The 18,878-nt window shown below is 42.8% G+C and overlaps 1 protein-coding gene across 1 annotated transcript in view; it reads right to left on the bottom strand.

Moving 5' to 3' along the window:
• Window positions 1-18,878, bottom strand: part of SORCS3 (sortilin related VPS10 domain containing receptor 3) — a 590,148-nt gene that overhangs the window by 52,828 nt on the left and 518,442 nt on the right. Inside the window, exon 14 of the mRNA XM_024734978.1 lies at window positions 16,349-16,456. Coding sequence (XP_024590746.1) covers window positions 16,349-16,456 — 108 coding nt within the window. The remainder of the gene's footprint in view (window positions 1-16,348; window positions 16,457-18,878) is intronic.

The following is an 18,878-nucleotide window of genomic DNA, read 5'->3' as shown; positions in this document are numbered from 1 at the left end:
ATCTCCTAGAGAGCCTTGCAGAAAGTAGACACCTTATACATAAATACATACGACTGTCTGGAAACAGGTAGCCTACCCTTTAGTTCCCCTGAAAAAGTTACTCCCCCCCACAGAACAAAATAAATGAATTCTCAGAGCCATTTTTCACAATATGGATTTTCAGGAAAAATCTATTAAAATTTATTACTTCTGTTTTTATTTTCCTTTTTCCCTTGTCACCTGGATTTTTTTTGAGAGTTTTTGGCTCCACTCCAGATTCACCTTCTTATTGGGCTTTACAAACCTGAGACCATCTCTCTCTTTCTATTAAACTCCTCTGTTGCTATCTGTCTGCACTGCTGATGTGACTCTGGTCACAAAGTGTCCTCTTGTGTGGTTGTTTAACTTTGAACATACAGGTGGTCTGGGCACGGTAGCAAAAGTAGTAGGCAAGGAACTAGAAAACTTGTCTTTTCCTAGTCCTTGTCTGCCACTAAATTAGCTAGGTGACCTTGAGCAAATCACTTCATCTCTCAAGCTTTCAGCTTCCTCACAGAAGGTAATTTTTTTTTTTTTTGCGGTACATGGGCCTCTCACTGTTGTGGCCTCTCCAACTGCGGAGCACAGGCTCCGGACGCGCAGGCTCAGTGGCCACGGCTCACGGGCCCAGCCGCTCCGCGGCATGTGGGATCTTCCCAGACCGGGGCACGAACCCGTGTCCCCTGCATCGGCAGGCGGACTCTCAACCACTGCGCCACCAGGGAAGCCCACAGAAGATAATTTTTAAGCAGTGACACGCATACTTAAAGGATGGGATGCAAAAATAGTCTAGGTGGAACATGGCTCCTTAAAGATGATTTCCAAGAGTTTATGTCCTTTCAATCCCTATGTCTACCTCCAGGTAGACAAGCTATCTGTCTCCTGGTGACCCCATACACAAAGGATTTATCAATTAGAGTCATTCATCTTTGTCTCCACTGGCACTTCTTTCATATAACAGATGCTCAATAAACAGTTCTGGGTTGATTAATGGGTAGAATTAATCTAGCAAAACCATCCACTTCTTCCAAAATTGGGGTAATAGCTCTATCTACCCTTATTTCTGGGCCAAAGAACATGGCTGAGTTGTGTGTCCTTTGAGGTTTAGGAGGACTAAAACAATCCAGGAGAAATAGCAGCAGTTTCTCTACCCCTTGTCATCACGGTCTGTGCTAGGATTCCCACAAACAACTGTGATTTGCTGGGACCCTAAATAACACACCTTCTCTAATCCACCATCCAGACCTGAGTAAACCTTGTGGGTAGGGAAGTGATTAATTTGAGGGAGGGAGGTGGTTTACAAAAATAAAAGACTTCCTTAGAATTCCATCCACACAGAGGGATAGCTACTCATTAATTAAATGATTTCAAAGGGGATCTTCCTATATAATTGCTATAATTTAGGTGGAAACAATGCCACACTAAATGTAATCAGAGGAGCAGGCTACGTACAGATGTTTTCGTCTTTACAGGAGAGCAACTCTGGGTTACCTGATTCTCCCCTGCACAGTAACCTGGTTCTTTTTTGACCTCCACATACGCCAACTTTTATATACAGTTATAAAAGCTGAAAGAAGTTTCAAGGAGACAGTGGTTGACCACAATCCTTCCGCGAGGAAAAGAACAAGAATTCATCACTAGGAAACCACTGGAAATATGCAAAAGGTATAACCAATAGTGCGTGGGGAGTTAGATTAGCAGGATGTCACTGCAGACTGACCTTTGAGGGAACATCTGGTGGAACTCCACTAGGATAATACTGTGTTGTCATCAAGCTGCCCCAGGCCCTCCCCCTTCCCTTATCCTCCTCAGTCACTCCAGCACCAGCACCTTGAGCTCCTGTAACCCCCACCTCTCCCATCTCTGCCTGCCTGAAGAAAACCTTAAGAAAGAGAACAAGGCCAGAGTTGACTCTGCCGGTTTCTTCCTGACTGTCCTCTTTCTGTTACTGCCTCAACTGAATTCTCAGACGTCAGGCTAGAAACCTCTGCATTAGCAGAGACTCAGCCCTCAGTATGTCTTCTCTCTTAACCTCTAGCCTGACACTCAATCCTTTTCTTACACTTCTACAAAATCTCTCACATTCACCAACTCCACTTTTATGCCACTCCTATGCCCTGATACTAATAATGGCCACCACTGATGGCCCCCACTGATAGCATATGCTTATCAGGTGCCAGAGACTCTGCTGAATGTTCCCCGGCTATTATTATCCTGAATCCTCCACACAAGGCCTGAGAATCTTAGGTGTAGCCTTTTCAGATGAGGAAACTGAGGCCCTAGGGCCGTGTTCAAAGTCAAGATTGAGCTAGGCTTCAAACTGACATTCATGTGAGGCCTCCTCTGCTGGGGATGCCTTTCCCAACATCTGATCTTGTCCAACTCCTACCCATTCTGCAAGTCTGAAGTCAAATAATATGCAGTAATTCTTGGAAAGGGGGAAAGGAGAAGGAAATCTTTTCAAATCTAAGTATTTTGTAGTGACCATTTTGATTTCTCTTTTAAAAAACAAAACTAAGCAGATGAGGTGGGGTTTTTTAAATTTATTTTTCTTATCATTTAAAATTTTTCATTGAACATAGAGAATATCATCTCAATGGTATCAGCTCTTTGGAATTAGTCCAGCCTTTGTATGTGACCCAGTATGTAGTCAATTAAAAAAATATATTAAATGTTTTTTCAGAAAACATATTCTCTATTTGTTGTGTGGAGGGTTGCATATATATTCTCTTAAATCAAGCTTGCAAAAGTGTCATTCATATCCAAAACCACACTAACTTCTGGACTGCCTGGTCTGTTGGCTTCTATGTGAAGTTTATTAAACTATTCCCCTATAACATTTCGAATCTTCCATTTCTCCTTGAGTTTTTGTATTATGCAATCATTGCACTATACAGGTTTTGAGATTCTTCTATCTTCTTGATGGATTAGTCTTTTGGGTTTTAATTTAAATGCTAACTTTTCTACTATGTGCTCTGTGATCTTTCTTCCTTCTCCACTCCTTTCCTTCTTCGGAAGAAAAAATGATCTCTTTCCTCTGAATTTTTGTAGCATTTTTTTCCCTGTGTTTTGAGTGTCACCCTTAGCGCAGTGAAAGGTTACGCAGTGAACAGTTCTTGGAGCCAGGAGTCCAATTCAGGCGGCTGCTGCTAATGTTATAACACAGTTCTCAGCACCGCTTTCAACAAGGCTCTCATATCCCCACTTAAGCATTTTGTGACTCATTAGCCATCATTTGACTGCACAGTTTGGCACAGAGGTATGGGCACGGGGCGGTGGGGGGCGGTCCCTTAGGCTGCTTGCATAGAAGGCAGAAAACACGATGAAATATATAAAACTGAAAGCACAGCTGGAGGGAGTAAGAAAAGAGAAATAGGCAGAGAAGATGTTACCTAGAGAGCTCCAATTATGGCCCAATTTGTCTCAAGGTCTAAAGCACTTACTATGTGGAGAATGATGTACTTGAACCTGAACTATGACAATCTTCATTGGCTTGGCCTCTGGTTGGGAGTTCCTGGGCCGTGGAAAAGAGCAAACAGAACTATTAAGTCTTAGTACTCAAGACTAAGGGTCCTTAGGGCTAAACCTTTGGCCCAACCCCTTCACCCGCTAGCTGGGGAAACCAAGCCCCAGGTAAAGTAGTGGTCTGCTCAAGAACACAAAGGACTAGAACCCAAGTCACCTGAACCCCAATTTTTTCACCAACACTGACTGTTTTTCATGGGGATACCTTTGCAGCTTGCAGGTTGAGGCATGGTGCGCCACATGTGACAATAGCACCATGAGTAATTGCTGGAAGAACGTGATCGCATCCCGGGCTATGGTTAACCAGGGAAGGCTTCAGGCAAGACCCACTTTCCACATTTTGCTGGCTTTTCCTTAAGGCTTCTGTGTCTAAAGAGAGCTCTGGGTTTTCCAAGCTCTAGCCTGCAACTCTGGAACTATAAATGTGTGCTACTAGGTTCTTCTAAGAGATGATCTTCTTTGATGTGCTAAGATCTGTCATTCCTCTGCACAGTCTAATGGGCAGAATGAGTCATCAGAATGACACAGACAATGATGTATTCTGGGTTCTAGGGAAATGAGCTCCCCTCCAGAGACAGCTTAGCTGCTCTCACCAAGCCCCTAAGGTGGGTGAAGGTCAGAGATACCAGGGTGACGGAATCTAAACTGGACTTCATGGTTGGCCAGCAGGCTGGAGGGCAGGCACAGACCTTCAGTTCACAAATGAGGGGGACACCCCGCTGGGTACCAGGGAAGAGGGAGTCTCCCATTGGTCCAGGTATTGCCTCCACATTGACATGTAGATAAACGTGCCCCAAATCAAAGGCTCTGCAATGACCCAGACTGGCTACTTGCAGTCTCCCCTATCGACACACTGGATTTATTTCTCATTCTTCTAAGTAAACAATTAAACCAGCTGTGGATTCTGGTGAGTCACACACCATCTTCTCTGCCACCTCCGTCCAGGACTCAGAATTAGCCATTGCTAGGAAACCACAAATCCCAACTCAATCCTTTTACTCCGCCTCAACTCCTTTCACTGGCTGGATGTCATTAATTTAAGAACAAATTATTAGAAACCTGAAAAACAGTTCTGAATACCTGCAGATTTATGATGAAGTCATTTCACAAAAGGTCACAGGCAACCCTGCTATAATTAAATCTTTCATTAATTTTAAAAATACACAATAACTTACAAATGCAGCATAAATTAACCAGATGACCTTGAAAAGATTATTTAGAGCACTGCTTCATCAGAAGCCACTATCTAGCAATTTCCTGAATTTTTATTTTATGAGTGGGATTTGTCTTTTTCCATTCTTGTCTTTGATTGGGTTCTAGTAGCCTGCTTATTTGAAATGATTTAGTATTAATTTACTCAGAGCATCAATCAGCACTGGGGAGTGATGGTGGGTAGTTATGACTCTCCCTTCCTCTAGGTCGTGACCTCAAAGGTAGAGTAAGTGTGACCCACACGATCATCTACACATACCTAAATGCAGCCTCTACTCTTTTGTTATCTGGAAGCTGCTTTTTATTTCATGAGTAAATTTTTATAAATGATTTCCCTTTTCTCTTTATAAAAAGAATGCATTCTCATAAAAAAACTGAAAACCAGGGCTTCCCTGGTGGCGCAGCGGTTGAGAGTCCGCCTGCCGATGCAGGGGACACGGGTTCGTGCCCCGGTCCGGGAAGATCCCACATGCTGCCGAGCGGCTGGGCCCGTGAGCCGTGGCCGCTGAGCCTGCGCGTCCGGAGCCTGTGCCCCGCAACGGGAGAGGCCACAACGGTGAGAGGCCCGCGTACCACAAAACAAAATTAAAAATAATAAATAAAAACTGAAAGCTATAAATATCTATAGCTGAGAAAATAAAAACCCCACTGGAGGTAAACACTTTTAATATTTTGTGATATTCCCTTCCATTCACTGACAGTGTTCTTCTTTCTCAGACTAAGAGATAAGCAGTAATCAGAATCCACAGCCAGAGTTTAAATTTTTGGAAGTTACAGGTAACCCTGAAATCCTTCTCACCCTGTCTGTCTCTCTCTCTCTCTCTCACAAACACACACACACACACACACACACACCACCACCACCACCACCACCACCATTAAAACTCAATTGGATTATGGAAAAATATTCCATAAATATGAGAGCTGAAATAAACCTCATACAAAACTGACCTTTCTTCTGTAGGGTACAGAAGAGGCTGTAGAACATAGCAACTTCCCATCAGCAGAGACCTTGGCTATCCTGTTTATGTCTTAGCCCAGCTCCTGGAGCTCTTAGAACAATGCCTAACTTGTAGTGGGCACTCCATACATATTGTTGAATAAATAAATGATCAATGTTCTTGTAATAGCAACTTGACACATGTGGATTCCTGAGTCCTCCTTCAAGTGTTCCAACAGAGTTCAGCTCTCTCTGAAAGGCCTAGGCTCCCTTACGCCTCCTTTGCCCTCCATAGGCCCTTCCTCTTCGCATCCAAGGAGGAAGCTGCTGAGGAGCGATTTCATATCAAAGCAGAAAGAGCAGTGTCCTGGAAAGGCCAGGCTTCGAGGCCAGCAGTAGCTGGTCTCCAGAAATTCAGGCCACGTCCTTGGCTTTCGGTGTGCATCCACGACACCTGACCGTTTTCCCATTAGGGTACAGAAGGGATTAGTAGTAAAGGAGGTCAGCGGCTGCAGGGGAATTGCATTGAGTGAAAGTGAGACATGAACTAGACCTTAATAGAAATAGGCAGGGAATCAACAGCCAGGAGTCCTCCACGCAGAGCCTGTGTTAGTTACACGATATGATGTTGGGTGAGATGGTGAAAAGAGGCAGGGATTAAAAGGTTTGAAAATAAGTACCCGGAGAGAAGAAGGCAAGACTGAAAAAGAGACTAAAAGGCATTGGACCTGAAGAGGCAAAAGAAAGAAAGCTGATTTTTAAATGCACTGAAAGAAATCATTCAGTCTCCAAACAACTTTGACTCTTTTCTCAAAACTTAATAAGCTCCTTCAACGGGTTTGAAAGTTTAAAGTACACAACAATGGGAGTGTGGTCTGTGAACCTGTGAAAGATGAGGCAGGAGTTGGGTGATGAAGGAGAACCTAAGAGATGGAAACAAGAGGGAGAAGATGGATGTTCAAGATGGGATCTGAGAGAGGAGGAAATATCTGGGAGTCAAAAGAACTGTAAAAGAGCGGGGGAAGGAGAGGCGCCTAGGTTTCCTCTGTCGTTATATGTCTCAGTCTCCTACTTTGTGTCAAATCCTGAACCAAGAGATAAAAAGAATCAGGAAAAAGATAAAATTCAGCCCCTTCTTTTAAATAGTTTTCAGTTCAGGCCAATAGTATTATTCACTCTCGATGTATCTGCTGAGCCCCAGTTACGCACAGGCCTCCACGTTCAGGGCTGCGGAGGGTGACAAATAAGACAGTTGCCAACCTCATGAATCCTTCAGACTAAAAAAGACCTCAACTGCATAAATGACCGATATGTAAAACAGTTAGAACACAGTGCAAAAATAAAGGTGACAATGCCATTTCACCATGATCCAGCAATTCCATTTTTAGGTATGCAGCTCTAAGAACTTCTGTGTATGCATTTGGAGGCATATACAAAGATAGGACAATACTGTTTGTAATAGTGCAAAACTGGAAACAGGCTAGATGTCCATCGACAGGAGAATGGAGAAATAAGTTGTGCATATTCATGTCACGACATTATGCCACAGCATTATGTGTCTGGATCAGATGGATTTGCCCCAAGACAGATAATACTGAGTGACAGAAGCATGTAGAGGAATGACGGCATTTAGATAATTACACATTTAAAAATACACGAAGCAATACCACATATATTTCTATGGATAATTAAATATATCTGTGATCCAAACACTGAAGCTTAAGATAGGAATTTAATGAAAGAAAATAAGTAAGAGCTGGAAGAATTGTGGAGGGCTTCCTGAAGAGGTGTGACTTGTCTGTATGGTTAAAATAAGAAATGAGGAAACTTCCTAACTATTTCACATGATTTGTCTATTCAATATAGTCAGCACTCCATATCTGCCAGTTCCACATCCACAAATTCAATCAACCATGGAACAAAAACATTAAAAAAAAAATCCAGAAAGTTCCAGAAAGCAAAATTGAATTCGGCACACACTGGCAACCATTTACATAGCCTTTACACTGTTAAGTATTGTAAGTAATCTAGAGATGATTTAAAGTATGTGGAAGGATGTTCAAAGTTTATATACAAATACTATGCAATTTTATATAAATGACTTGAGCATCCATGAATTTTGGTATCCACAGGGGAGCAGGGCATTTCCTGGAACCAATCCCCAGCGGATACCAAGGACATCTATAAGACAGTGCAACTGAAGTAGTTGACGGTTATGGATAAGTAGTACGGACAGCAGTTCGTGGAGAGTTTCTAAGTTTGTAGACATTGTGTCAACAATTCAAATGGTATTTATAACACAGCCACAAAAGATTAAACTCCATGTACCCTCTTGTTCAGAGTCAACAAACTATAGCCAGTGGGACAAATCTGGCCCAAGGCCTCTTTTGGATGGCCTACAAGCTAACGATGGTGTTTACATTTTCAATGGTTGGGGGGAAGTGAATGAAGGAACATATTTTATACCATGTGAAGATTGTATGAAATTCACATTTCCGTGTCCATAAGTGAAGTTTTATTGGAACACACTAATGTCCACTCATTACATGTTGTCTATGGCTGCTTTCACACTAGATCAGGAGGGGCAAGTAGCTGCAGCAAAAACCCTGCAGCCAGCAAAGTCTAAAAATCTTTACAGAGACAGTCTGCTGACCCCTGCCCTAGCCGGTCAAAATTCTTCCCTGAAGGTGGCCCGTTTCTTGATCATTAGACTCTGGAGACTGCAAACATCTCGAATGTCACTCAGTGGAGGTTATTTCACTTAATTCTCACATTCACACGAGGAACCCCAAGCTCAGCGGGAAGGTAAGACCTCTAAGGTCACAGGGATACTAAGTGGCAGTCTGAGCACTGTCCCTGGAGTGTGGACCTCCAAGACCTATGTTCTCAGCCATCACCCCATCCCACACAGCAATCCATGGGTCAAAATAAGCCTTTTCTTCCCAGCCTACTGCCAGCTGCCAGTACCTCCCAATATCATCCAAGCCCCCTATGTAGGCATGCATTCTGCTTTTGTGTTCCTTGGCCCCAACTCAGTGGGCCTCTGAATGGATGGCAAGTCTGGTGACAACCTGAAGGACGTGAATCCAGCAGCCAGCCTGAGAGGCGATGATTTGGGAGCTTCACTGGATTTGCTGATTACTCGAATGACTTACTTTGGGCAAAGTAAAATCAGACTCTTCTGGCAAACAACAGAAAATTGAAAAACAGATCAATGGAAGCAGCACTGCTTCATTTCCACTGACTTTATCGGATGTAGTTACTAGAGGCTAAACAATGTATTTAAGCTCAGGGCTAGGTCTCTGTGTTGCTCCAGGGCTGTATTTGAGAGCATGTCCATGGCTAAGCATGAGGTCATGGTCTCTTAAGTAGAAAGAAGGTCTTCACTTTTTTCAAACCTCCGCAGCTTTGGGGTTTGTATAATTTTCTAGGCAAAATGTGATCTCTCCCCCTTCCCTTTGGCTATTAGTTCTGCTGGCGGAACAATGGATCAGAGATTTATGCCAATTAGAATTGGATTTATACAGGGACTCAGCGAGGCAACTGGCCCTAGACAATTTGCTGAGAGCATCTCCGGCCCTTCTCATCTCTCACTCTCCCCTGTACAGGCCAGGCAAGTTCATATTCCTACCGTTCCATGTTTGCTCACACTGTTCCCCCACCTAGAATACCTTTGCTCTTCCCTCTCTGCACAGACACAAAGCCCTACCTAGCTACTCTATTTTTAATCTCTTCTTTGATATCCATTGGCAACTACAGTTTGTCCTACCCCCTTACCATTTACTTGTTTTGTAGTTCTTTCATGTGTTGGTCATATTTTTTCAGATAGATTGTGTTTGAATGGGTCTGCTGTGACTTCGTGTCTGGTAGCACAGCGGGTACCCATCAATACTTAGTGAATAACATCCCCGCCCCTCTTGCCCCAAATGCCACAGTCCTTTATTGAACAAACCTTGGAGAATTCTAGTATCTTTCTTCAAATTTCAGCTCTGAGCCTAAGGTTTGCAACTCACATTCCTTGCTCTCAGTTTTCCTTTTACTGAGTGTGTGAGCTGAGCACTTAATTTCTCTGAGCCTCAGTGCTCTCCTCTGCCCAAGGACAATAATCTGATCTACCTGATGGGGTTTTACTGCAAAACGTCAATGAAATCAAGTTTGAGAGACAGCTCAGCAAGATACCTGACACAAAGGAAGGTATGGAACAGACACAGGTTGGCTGCTGCCCACTCCTGGTAAGAATTTATCTATTCTCTTCCAGGGAAGCTGCACCCCTCCCTTTGGGGATTTGTTTCCCCCCTGGGAGGCTGCCGGGTTCTCCCTGGCCCCCGTGAAAGATCAGCTAAATCACAACCAATTGGTTAAAACACTTCATATCAAGAAAGAATTTCAAATGTGGCTTTGAGGCTGTAGGAAAGCAGTGTTTTTCCATCTGATGCCACATCTGAGCCAAGCAAAAAAGAGCTCTCCTAAAAGTGCTAATTTGGGGGCTAACAGTGGACCAAAGAGTCCCAAGGGCTCTAACAGCCACAGGCACCTCGTCAGCTGGAGAGCCACTGCCTGAGACAGCAATAGGCCCTCCGGCTTGTCAATCATCCAGCCCTGTTCTCAGCCTTAAGTAATAAGAACGGTCACATTTCACTGTGAATTAGACTAGACTAGATGGTTCCTGTCAAGGTTACCAGGGAGATGCTGAAATAATAACATTTGAAAAGACAGTGGAAAACAGAGGAATAAAAGCAAGCAAATCCCATGCCTGCAAGCTGGGAACTGTCTCTCCCACACAGATTCCCCTATAAAGCCACGGCGTTAGAAGTTTCCATGCTCCTGAGCTTTGGCCTCCGGGAGAACTGCACACTGGAGAGATTCTGCAGAAGGTGGAAGAAATAAGAAATCATTCCCAGGACGGTCCTCATTCTCTAGCTGCCCTTCTGCACCCACTGCCATTCCACCCCTGCTTCATCATCCCCTATACACACGTCTGCACACAGACACAGGCTGCTCTGATTCCTACCCAACTCCAGGCTCCCGTAACTTGCAACTATTGGATTCTGATCAGAGCACTTCAGCATCTCTGGGGATCTATAAGCAACTCCCTAAAATGCTAGAGCCATGGGCCAGAGAAGTCACTATACTCACAATGGTGGTAAGATTACTGGGGACTGTAAGAGTCATGTGTTCATTCATTCATTTCTTCATTCAATCACTTAATATTAATACATATATATGGTTAAATCCTCGGTGCTAGCACAAAACTGATGCACATGGCAGTCAAAAAACAAAATACACAAAGATCCTCCCTCATGGGAACTTAAAGTCAGTGTGTGTGTGTGTGTGTGTGTGTGTGTGCGCGTGTGTGTGTTGTTTATGTGCAAACACGTGTGTCTGCGTCTTAAGGTTAGACGAAGGGGGAGGGGAACCTACTGAACCAACGGCCATTTTCATTAATATTTACCGCCTAAAGTGTTGTGAAGGAAAAAATACGTAGGGCTAAGGCTACATAGAGAGTGGGGCCGCAACTTGGTCTGGTGGGCTAAAGGAGGGTGTGCCAGAAAACCGATACTTAGGCTGACACTTGAAAGATACTTAATTAGAAGCTTGGTTGTTCAAGTGGGGAGGGCAAGCACATTCCAGATGGATACACAGACAAAGACCCTGGGGCAGAAAGGCACCAGTAGATCAGAGAAGGGTGGTCAGAGCATGGGAGCCAGAAATGAGGTCCCAGACATGGACTCAGTGTAGATATTTATAGACCATTCAATGAGTTTGGACTTCATCCTAAAGTCAACGGAAAGCCCTCCACGCATTTTGAGAAGAGGAGTGGCGTTTCCATATTTCCAATTTCAAGAACCTCACTGTGGAAGTGAGTCAAATTCCTAAACATAACCTAAGACCCTTCATAGGCTCAACCCCTTAACCCCAGTCATGCTCTCTCATGGTTCTTTCCTTTGCTTTGAAGTCATTCATTCTTTCAACTAATGAGAAGTGATTTCCGACTACATGCCAACCCTCTTTTAAGCCCTGAGGTTATAGTGTTCAACAAAACTGTTTAAAATGTGTGCTTTCTTTGAGCTTACATTCTATTACCTACTAATTGGCTGTCCATTGGTGAACTGCTATTGAAACTTCCAGACTGACTCAGTTGTCACATTTCGTACATGTGAAGTTTTCATTTCCCTCTACTTGTATCCTGGTTATATAATAGGGATTCTTGATGATTGTGTATCTCGTTCCACGCACCCCCCAACACACCAGACTGAGAGCTCCTTAAAGCTAGATATAATTGTATTTACCTCTTTGATATTCCTTAAGAGGGTCTAAAACATATCAGAAGCTCATGAAATGTTTCTGAATGAATGTGTAGTAGTCAGGGCTCTCTAGAGAAACATAATGAATAGGAGATAGAGACAAATAGGGAGAGAGACTGACTATATGGAATTGGCTCACACAATTATGGGGGCTGACATGTCCCCAAGACCTGCAGGGTGAGTCAACAAGCTGGAGATGCAGGAGGGCCAATGGTATAGTTCCAAGCTTGAGACCCAGGAAAAGTGGAAGTTCCAGTTGGAGTCAAAGGCAAGAAAAAGCCATGTCCCAGTTCAAATGCAGCCAGGCAAGAAGCATTCTCTCTTGCTCAGGGAAGAGTTAGCCTTTTAGTTCTAACCAGGCCTTCAACTGATTGGATGAGTTCCATCCACATTACGGAGAACAATCTGCTTTACTGGGTCTACTGATTTAAATGCTAATCTTGTCCAAAAACACCTTCACAGAAGCATCCAGAATAACGTTTGACCAAGTATCTAGGCACGCCATGACCCAGTCAAGTTGACCCATAACATTAGCCATCACAATCTTATATATATTATATTCTCCAAATGAAGGTAACAAGGCAATAAAACCTTAGTGTGAATGAGCTACTAGCCCTTCTTTCTCCCTGACTTCAGTTGAACTACAGAGTCAGGGTTAACAGAAAGAGGCAGGATACAGAAATCAACTAGCCTACATCATAAATAAGTTTTTGGCTAAATGGCAACGTTAAGCAATCTTGTCCCCTAATGGACCTCCTGTCCTCGAAGTTCCTACAGCATATATAAAATTATTTGAACTCCTGCTTTAGTCTTTGTCATTGCTATTCCATGTGAGAAAAGCAGTGGTCATCCTTAGTGGGCCACTTGGTTTTAACGTCCTTTTTAAACCGAAGACAGAGCCAGACATTGCCTCTCGGCAATCATTCCAGGCCCTACACTTCTGGCTGTCTAAGGAGCCCTGGATCATTTTCAGCCTAGAGAAACTCTGAATTAATAAAAAGTTAAAAATAGGGAGCTTGAATTGTTTACACTTGGTTGGATGATTGCTTCCAAATTCATCTTAATTCCATGAAGGACAAATACCTGTCTGCCTCAAATCCCATATAAGAAAATTATGCACTATTCTAGTTCCTGTTCTACTTACTAGCATTTAAAGAATCTTGATAAGCAAGGGAGAAGGGAGACAAAAACTCTGCCACACTCCTTGGAGTCTTATTGGGGAGGAAAGAAAAACAGAAGCAGTAGCTCATCTTTTCAGTAAATGGTTTAGCCCTGAGGTCAATCTCCCTCATATCCATGTGACCAGCTAAACCCCATCCAAAGCTGAGAAAAAAATATATATATTACCACTTACGATTAGATGAATACAGAATTTAAACTGTCGCCTTAAATTTGCTGGGGAACGCCAGGTCATGCAGAGATTGGTGTACATGTACTATTGTTCAAAGTAATGCCCAAGAGAAGCATGAAATGAGTTCAGAGAGGCCTCATACAAGAGAACACAGGATAAAGCACAGTATGAGATAAGGAGAACACAGAATAAAAGGAGGACCAGTACGTCCCTTTGCTAAAACAACAGGGAAGACCTGACTTTGGGACCAAACATATCTTCACTGCCCAACCTTCTAGGGCCATGTCAGATTTGATTGTGATGAGCAGACACATTTGGCTTGATCCATTCAAGCAGATTGCACAACCTTCTTGAATGTGTGAACCTTCGCCTTACAGAACTTAGAACTCAATACTTGAAACTTCCTAGTGGCCGTATTGGAGGAAGTCCCAGAAAGGAGGAAGGTTTTCTTTTCATATCTAGTGATTAAGCGAAGGATGGGAAATCATTTGGAAAGGTCAGCTCATGGTCAGAGATCCTTATGAAAAAAGATGGCAGTATTCCTAGTATTCTGGGGTACGCTTCCTGGAATTCCTAAGAAAATATTTTAATCGCTTGGCAGAGGATTCTGGGTAACATGACAGAGTCATTTGTGTGTCACATTTATTTAATGTATGCAGTCCACGAGGACAGGGGTTTCTTCTTGATTTGTTCATCTAGAATAGTAACTGGCACATAGGTACCACTAGTTTTGTTTAGTAATATAACTTTTCGAAGGTCTTGCTGGGACCCTAGATCCTTGGGATTTCTCTCTCATTGTACCTCTGTTGTCTAAATCTCTCCATATATACATGTATATCTATGTGTACATATACACCTGTACATATGTCTATACACACAAACACTTGAATATATATTCACTATGCATATATATCTACATATTTATCAAATCATTTCTATTTTAGAAATGAAGTTTATGTTATGATACTGCCTTTGAACATCCAGAATTTGTATTTATACAACATATTGTTGCTGTGTCTCTACCAAACGATGAGGCTTTAGACTCTAAGCATTACTAACATACTATATCTTAAATACTGTCCATGGCTCAAACAGCTAAACTTGAATACAACAGTGTTAAGTCTTAATTAATAAAGTGACTTGACGGCAACGACAGAGTCCATTTAATTAGAAATTTAGATGGTGAGACAATTCTGTTTTGGAGGATATTTTAGGAGAACAAAAAGAAATTGCTGGAAAAACTCAAATTAAAGCTGTACTTCCTGAGGAACAAATTCTACAAGAAACCCTTGTTTACACTGTACAACAGGACTGTCCAGAGAAGGTACGAATACAATATACCCCTTGGGAAGACTGCAGCAGCGCCTCATAGGGTTTGACATCATGTCTTTAAATTTCCAACGATAGAGCCTACGTGCCTAACACGTGGATCATGCTCAAAAATGAGCGTTAAGTCTGTAAAAGACACAGTTCACACCCTTGAAGTTAGAGAGAAGGTTGTACAGGCAATTTGGAAAATTCAGAAAGAACTGAAGATAATTTAAAATCACTCTTCGTTGCACTTGTTCCAACTAATTTTAAAGACATTTTGTGAAGCCACCCAAATGTTCTGTTATGAACATTCTTTAAATAATGAGGATACTGGGAATCCTATAGACTCTTTTTACAGACATTTCCTATAGACATGGAACCCCTGTGTAGAGCTTCTGCTGAATTTCCTAGGACTGGACTTTTGTCCATTTGTTCTGTTTGTTTTCTCCAATTTGTGCACCATTTTCCATCATGGCTGGGTTCTTTCTGTCATTCTGAAAGCTCAGAGGAGTGGCTGGTCGGCCCTCTGGTTGTGAGGATGGAAGTGGAGGGAAGGAGCATGGCAAAGTGGTCTGGGGCTAGATTACAACATTTGATCAAAACAGCGGAGCTGCAATTATAAAAGCTTTTTCAACTGACCACTCTGGGAAAAAAAAGTAAAGCATAGGAATTAGCCATTTGCCCTTGTATTTGCCTCCTCCGCAAAGTTCATCAGTCTCCTATCAGGAAAAAATTGATTCAAACTATAAAGAAATTAATGAACGCAAAGGTTAAGAGAAGAGCAGTGTCCCCTAGAGTAAGAAGATGACAGCGTTCCCCCAAACTAGCCCAGGAGCATTCTATAAGCCTTTCTGTGACAAGTCCACAGTATAGCAAATTCCCCTTAATCTTGCCCAGCAGACTCCCTTCACTCTGTCCAGCAAATAATTAAAGTGTAAGATATTCCAGTCTCTTGGGAGTAGGGGAGGTGGAGAGCGGTGGGGCTTCGTATTGCTGGTGAAGGGTTCCCACAACTATTCCTCCTCACCCCCCACCTACAGTAGTGCACACAAACACGCATAGTCAACTTTTTAAGAATTAAACTATGATATAATTTTAGAAAACATCAAATTATTATCTTCTTTAATATTCAGAAAGTACTTTGGAGCTCTTCACAGCTTTAAGACCTCTATCTCTACCATCTATTCTCATCGTAAAGGAGCGTAGAAAAATTTTCACAGCAAATTAATCTGAAATGGAACAACAGCAAATCTCTGTGTGTGTGTGTATATCACAGACGCTAGGAGGTTCCCTTAAAACATTCCCTGTTTTCAGTAAGTTGGCTGTTTTGTTCCCTCTGTCCCCATCCCTTGTTCCTTACTAGACTGTTTTGGAAAGAGAGAAAACACATCGAAAGACTTAAGCTTTCTGTTTGCTTGGGTTTTGGATAAACGGAAATTTGTTACAATACTTTAATTTTATGAGAAACCTTAACTTTTCAATTGGAAGCCCAGCTTCTCTAATCCTGTCAGTAGCCTCTTGAATTGGTGGGTGTTGCATAAATATGTCCATCTTACAGATGAGGAAACTTTGGTCCAGAGACTGAAATCCTTTCATGTAAGCCTCCCTGGAGAAAGTCCATGGCCTCCATGGAAATAGAACCCAGGTCTCCAGGCTCCTTTTGACCACAGACAAAGAAGTACTCACGTCATAATTTGGGTCTCCACGCCTGCCTCCACCAGAGCTCCGTCCACAAAAAGAGGAACCGAAGTGAAACCGTACTTGTTCCAGGAGTGGCCCTCGTCAAAACTCACCCTGGGTTGGAAACAAGTAGATGGAAGAGACAGCTGAAAATAAAACCACACTATTTTGCAACCAGTTTTCAGGTGATTAAATTCTCCTCTGTATCTCCCTTTCTGGCAGTTTGGATTATCAATAGGTATTAATGTTCCACATCTCCCTATATTATTATGAGATTTGATCAAAACTGCATTTCCTGGCCCAGGTACAGACAACACCAAGAGCTGCAGAAATAGTTCAACATCTCAGAACTGAAGAAAAAAAACCACCCAGGTGGGAGGGCTTAGCGGCTGGAGTGTCATTTTCCAAGTACTCAGAATGGAACCCGAGGTTCAATTTACAGCACAGTCAATTCAGCCTCTGGAGTCTCTGACACAGATAAATTCAGTAGTGCGGGGTTTGCCCTGTGGGAGGGGAGGTGTGTGTCTTCCAGATCAAACCTTAAAAACAGCCATTTCCTATTTGCTCAGAATGGATGAAGTATCATTTTCCCTCCCCGATGCCACTTTAAGGGGCTTTTAGGGACGATTACTGAGTGTCTGATGTTCTGGGCAACACTGTTCCATCTTTCGACCAACAGTAAGAGGAAGGTCTGGCCCTTTGTGGACACAGCATCTGAAACTCTTTAAAGGGATGCTGCTAGTGGAGAGGATTTGAGCAATCTTGAGCAGTTGCTTCCTTCCCTTTCTTGATATTATCGAGTTCCCTACTGCCCCTTGATTTAACCAGAGGACAAAGCCCAAAGACCATCTCCTCTGAGAAGCTTTTCCCAACACTCCTCCTTCCCCAAGGCAGCTTTATTTGCTTCATTTTCTGTGATTCTTTTTTTTTTTTTTTTTTTTTTTTTTTGCGGTACGCAGGCCTCTCACTGTTGTGGCCTTTCCCATTGCGGAGCACAGGCTCCGGACGCGCAGGCTCAGCGGCCATGGCTCACGGGCCTAGCCGCTCTGCGGCATGTAGGATCTTCCCGGACTGGGCACGAACCCGCGTCCCCTGCATTGGCAGGTGGACTCTCAACCACTGCGCCACCAGGGAAGCCCTGTGATTCTTTTGGCCTGGTTAATTCTTAATTTCTCTCTGACTCCACAACACAGGATACTGAGTTCAACTGTAGAAACTCTATTTTCCTACAACACCCAGGCCTTCACCTATCATAGTGCTGAGTGATGACTTCTTAACTCATCTTGAATCCCTCCATTCAACATTATAATCTTGGGAATTCAGGGGTCACATATGTCTTGTGCATTGTCTGACCACCCCCCCATATCGCCTACATATCTTTATTACAATGCTTCTTACCTGATATTACATACATAGTTTCAAAAGATATGTCTGACTCTCCCACTGAACTGTGACCTTTTTGAGGTCAAAGACCATACTGTTCACTTTTGCATTCCTAAAATTAGCAGAAACACTGGCACATGGTGCTATATAATGTTAAATGAATATATGAATAAAAAAATAAGAAGTGATTAAGGAAACTCTTTTAATCCATCCAATAATTTTTCAAGCATTACTTACACTAGCATCCATGAATTGGATGTGAATCCCTGTCCCCATTACTAGTCAACCTACTCAGTCCATTCTCTGGATATTACTTGTCTCTCTATCTTATCCTCTCTTCCCAAATAAACCGATCTTAAAAATTAGAAAGTCAGGGCTTCCCTGGTGGCGCAGTGGTTGAGAGTCTGCCTGCCGATGCAGGGGACGCGGGTTCGTGCCCCGGTCTGGGAAGATCCCACGTGCCGTGGAGCGGCTGGGCCTGTGAGCCATGGCCGCCGCAATGAGAGAGGCCACAGCAGTGAGAGGCCCGCATACCGCAAAAAAAAAAAAAAATTACAAAGTCAATCTCTTTACACAGCTAGAAAAACTAGTCTCATGCAATAAGAAGTTTTGTATTTCTGGTATACTGAGGCCTACTTCTACAAACAAAAAGCAGGCAGAGGTTATAAAAGTTTTTATGAGTTCCTAAATTATCAGTATCTGTCTTGACTTTTTATGAACAACTTTACTGAGATAACTTTGACATACAAAAACTGTATATATTTAAAGTGTATAACTTGATGCTTTGATATAGATAGATAGATAGATAGATAGGGATATAGTGAAACATTGGCCACAATGAAGCTGGTTTCTGAGGGGGTGGGAGTGGAGGGTGGGCAGGAGGAAGAAATGAGGAGATGTTGGTCAAGGGGTACAAAGTTTCAGTTATGCAAGATGAATGAGTTCTTGGAGATCTAACGTATAGCCCGATGATCTAATGTATAGACAAGTCAATATTGTCTTGACTTTTAAGGACTTGGCCATTTCAGCCTTTTTCTTTTTTTTTTTTTTTTTTAATAGGCTGAAGGCTAAATAATCACTGAAGCTGAACCAGAGGAAGTCGGGCAGATCTGAACTGCTTCTCTTGGAAATGAGTTCCTCATTCAAAAGTGAA

The sequence above is a fragment of the Neophocaena asiaeorientalis genome, unplaced genomic scaffold, assembly GCF_003031525.2.
Source record: "Neophocaena asiaeorientalis asiaeorientalis breed wild unplaced genomic scaffold, Neophocaena_asiaeorientalis_V1.1 scaffold240, whole genome shotgun sequence".
Classification (NCBI taxonomy): domain Eukaryota; kingdom Metazoa; phylum Chordata; class Mammalia; order Artiodactyla; family Phocoenidae; genus Neophocaena; species Neophocaena asiaeorientalis.
The sequence above is the reverse complement of the archived record's forward strand: the minus strand, read 5'-3'. Positions and strand labels throughout refer to the sequence as shown.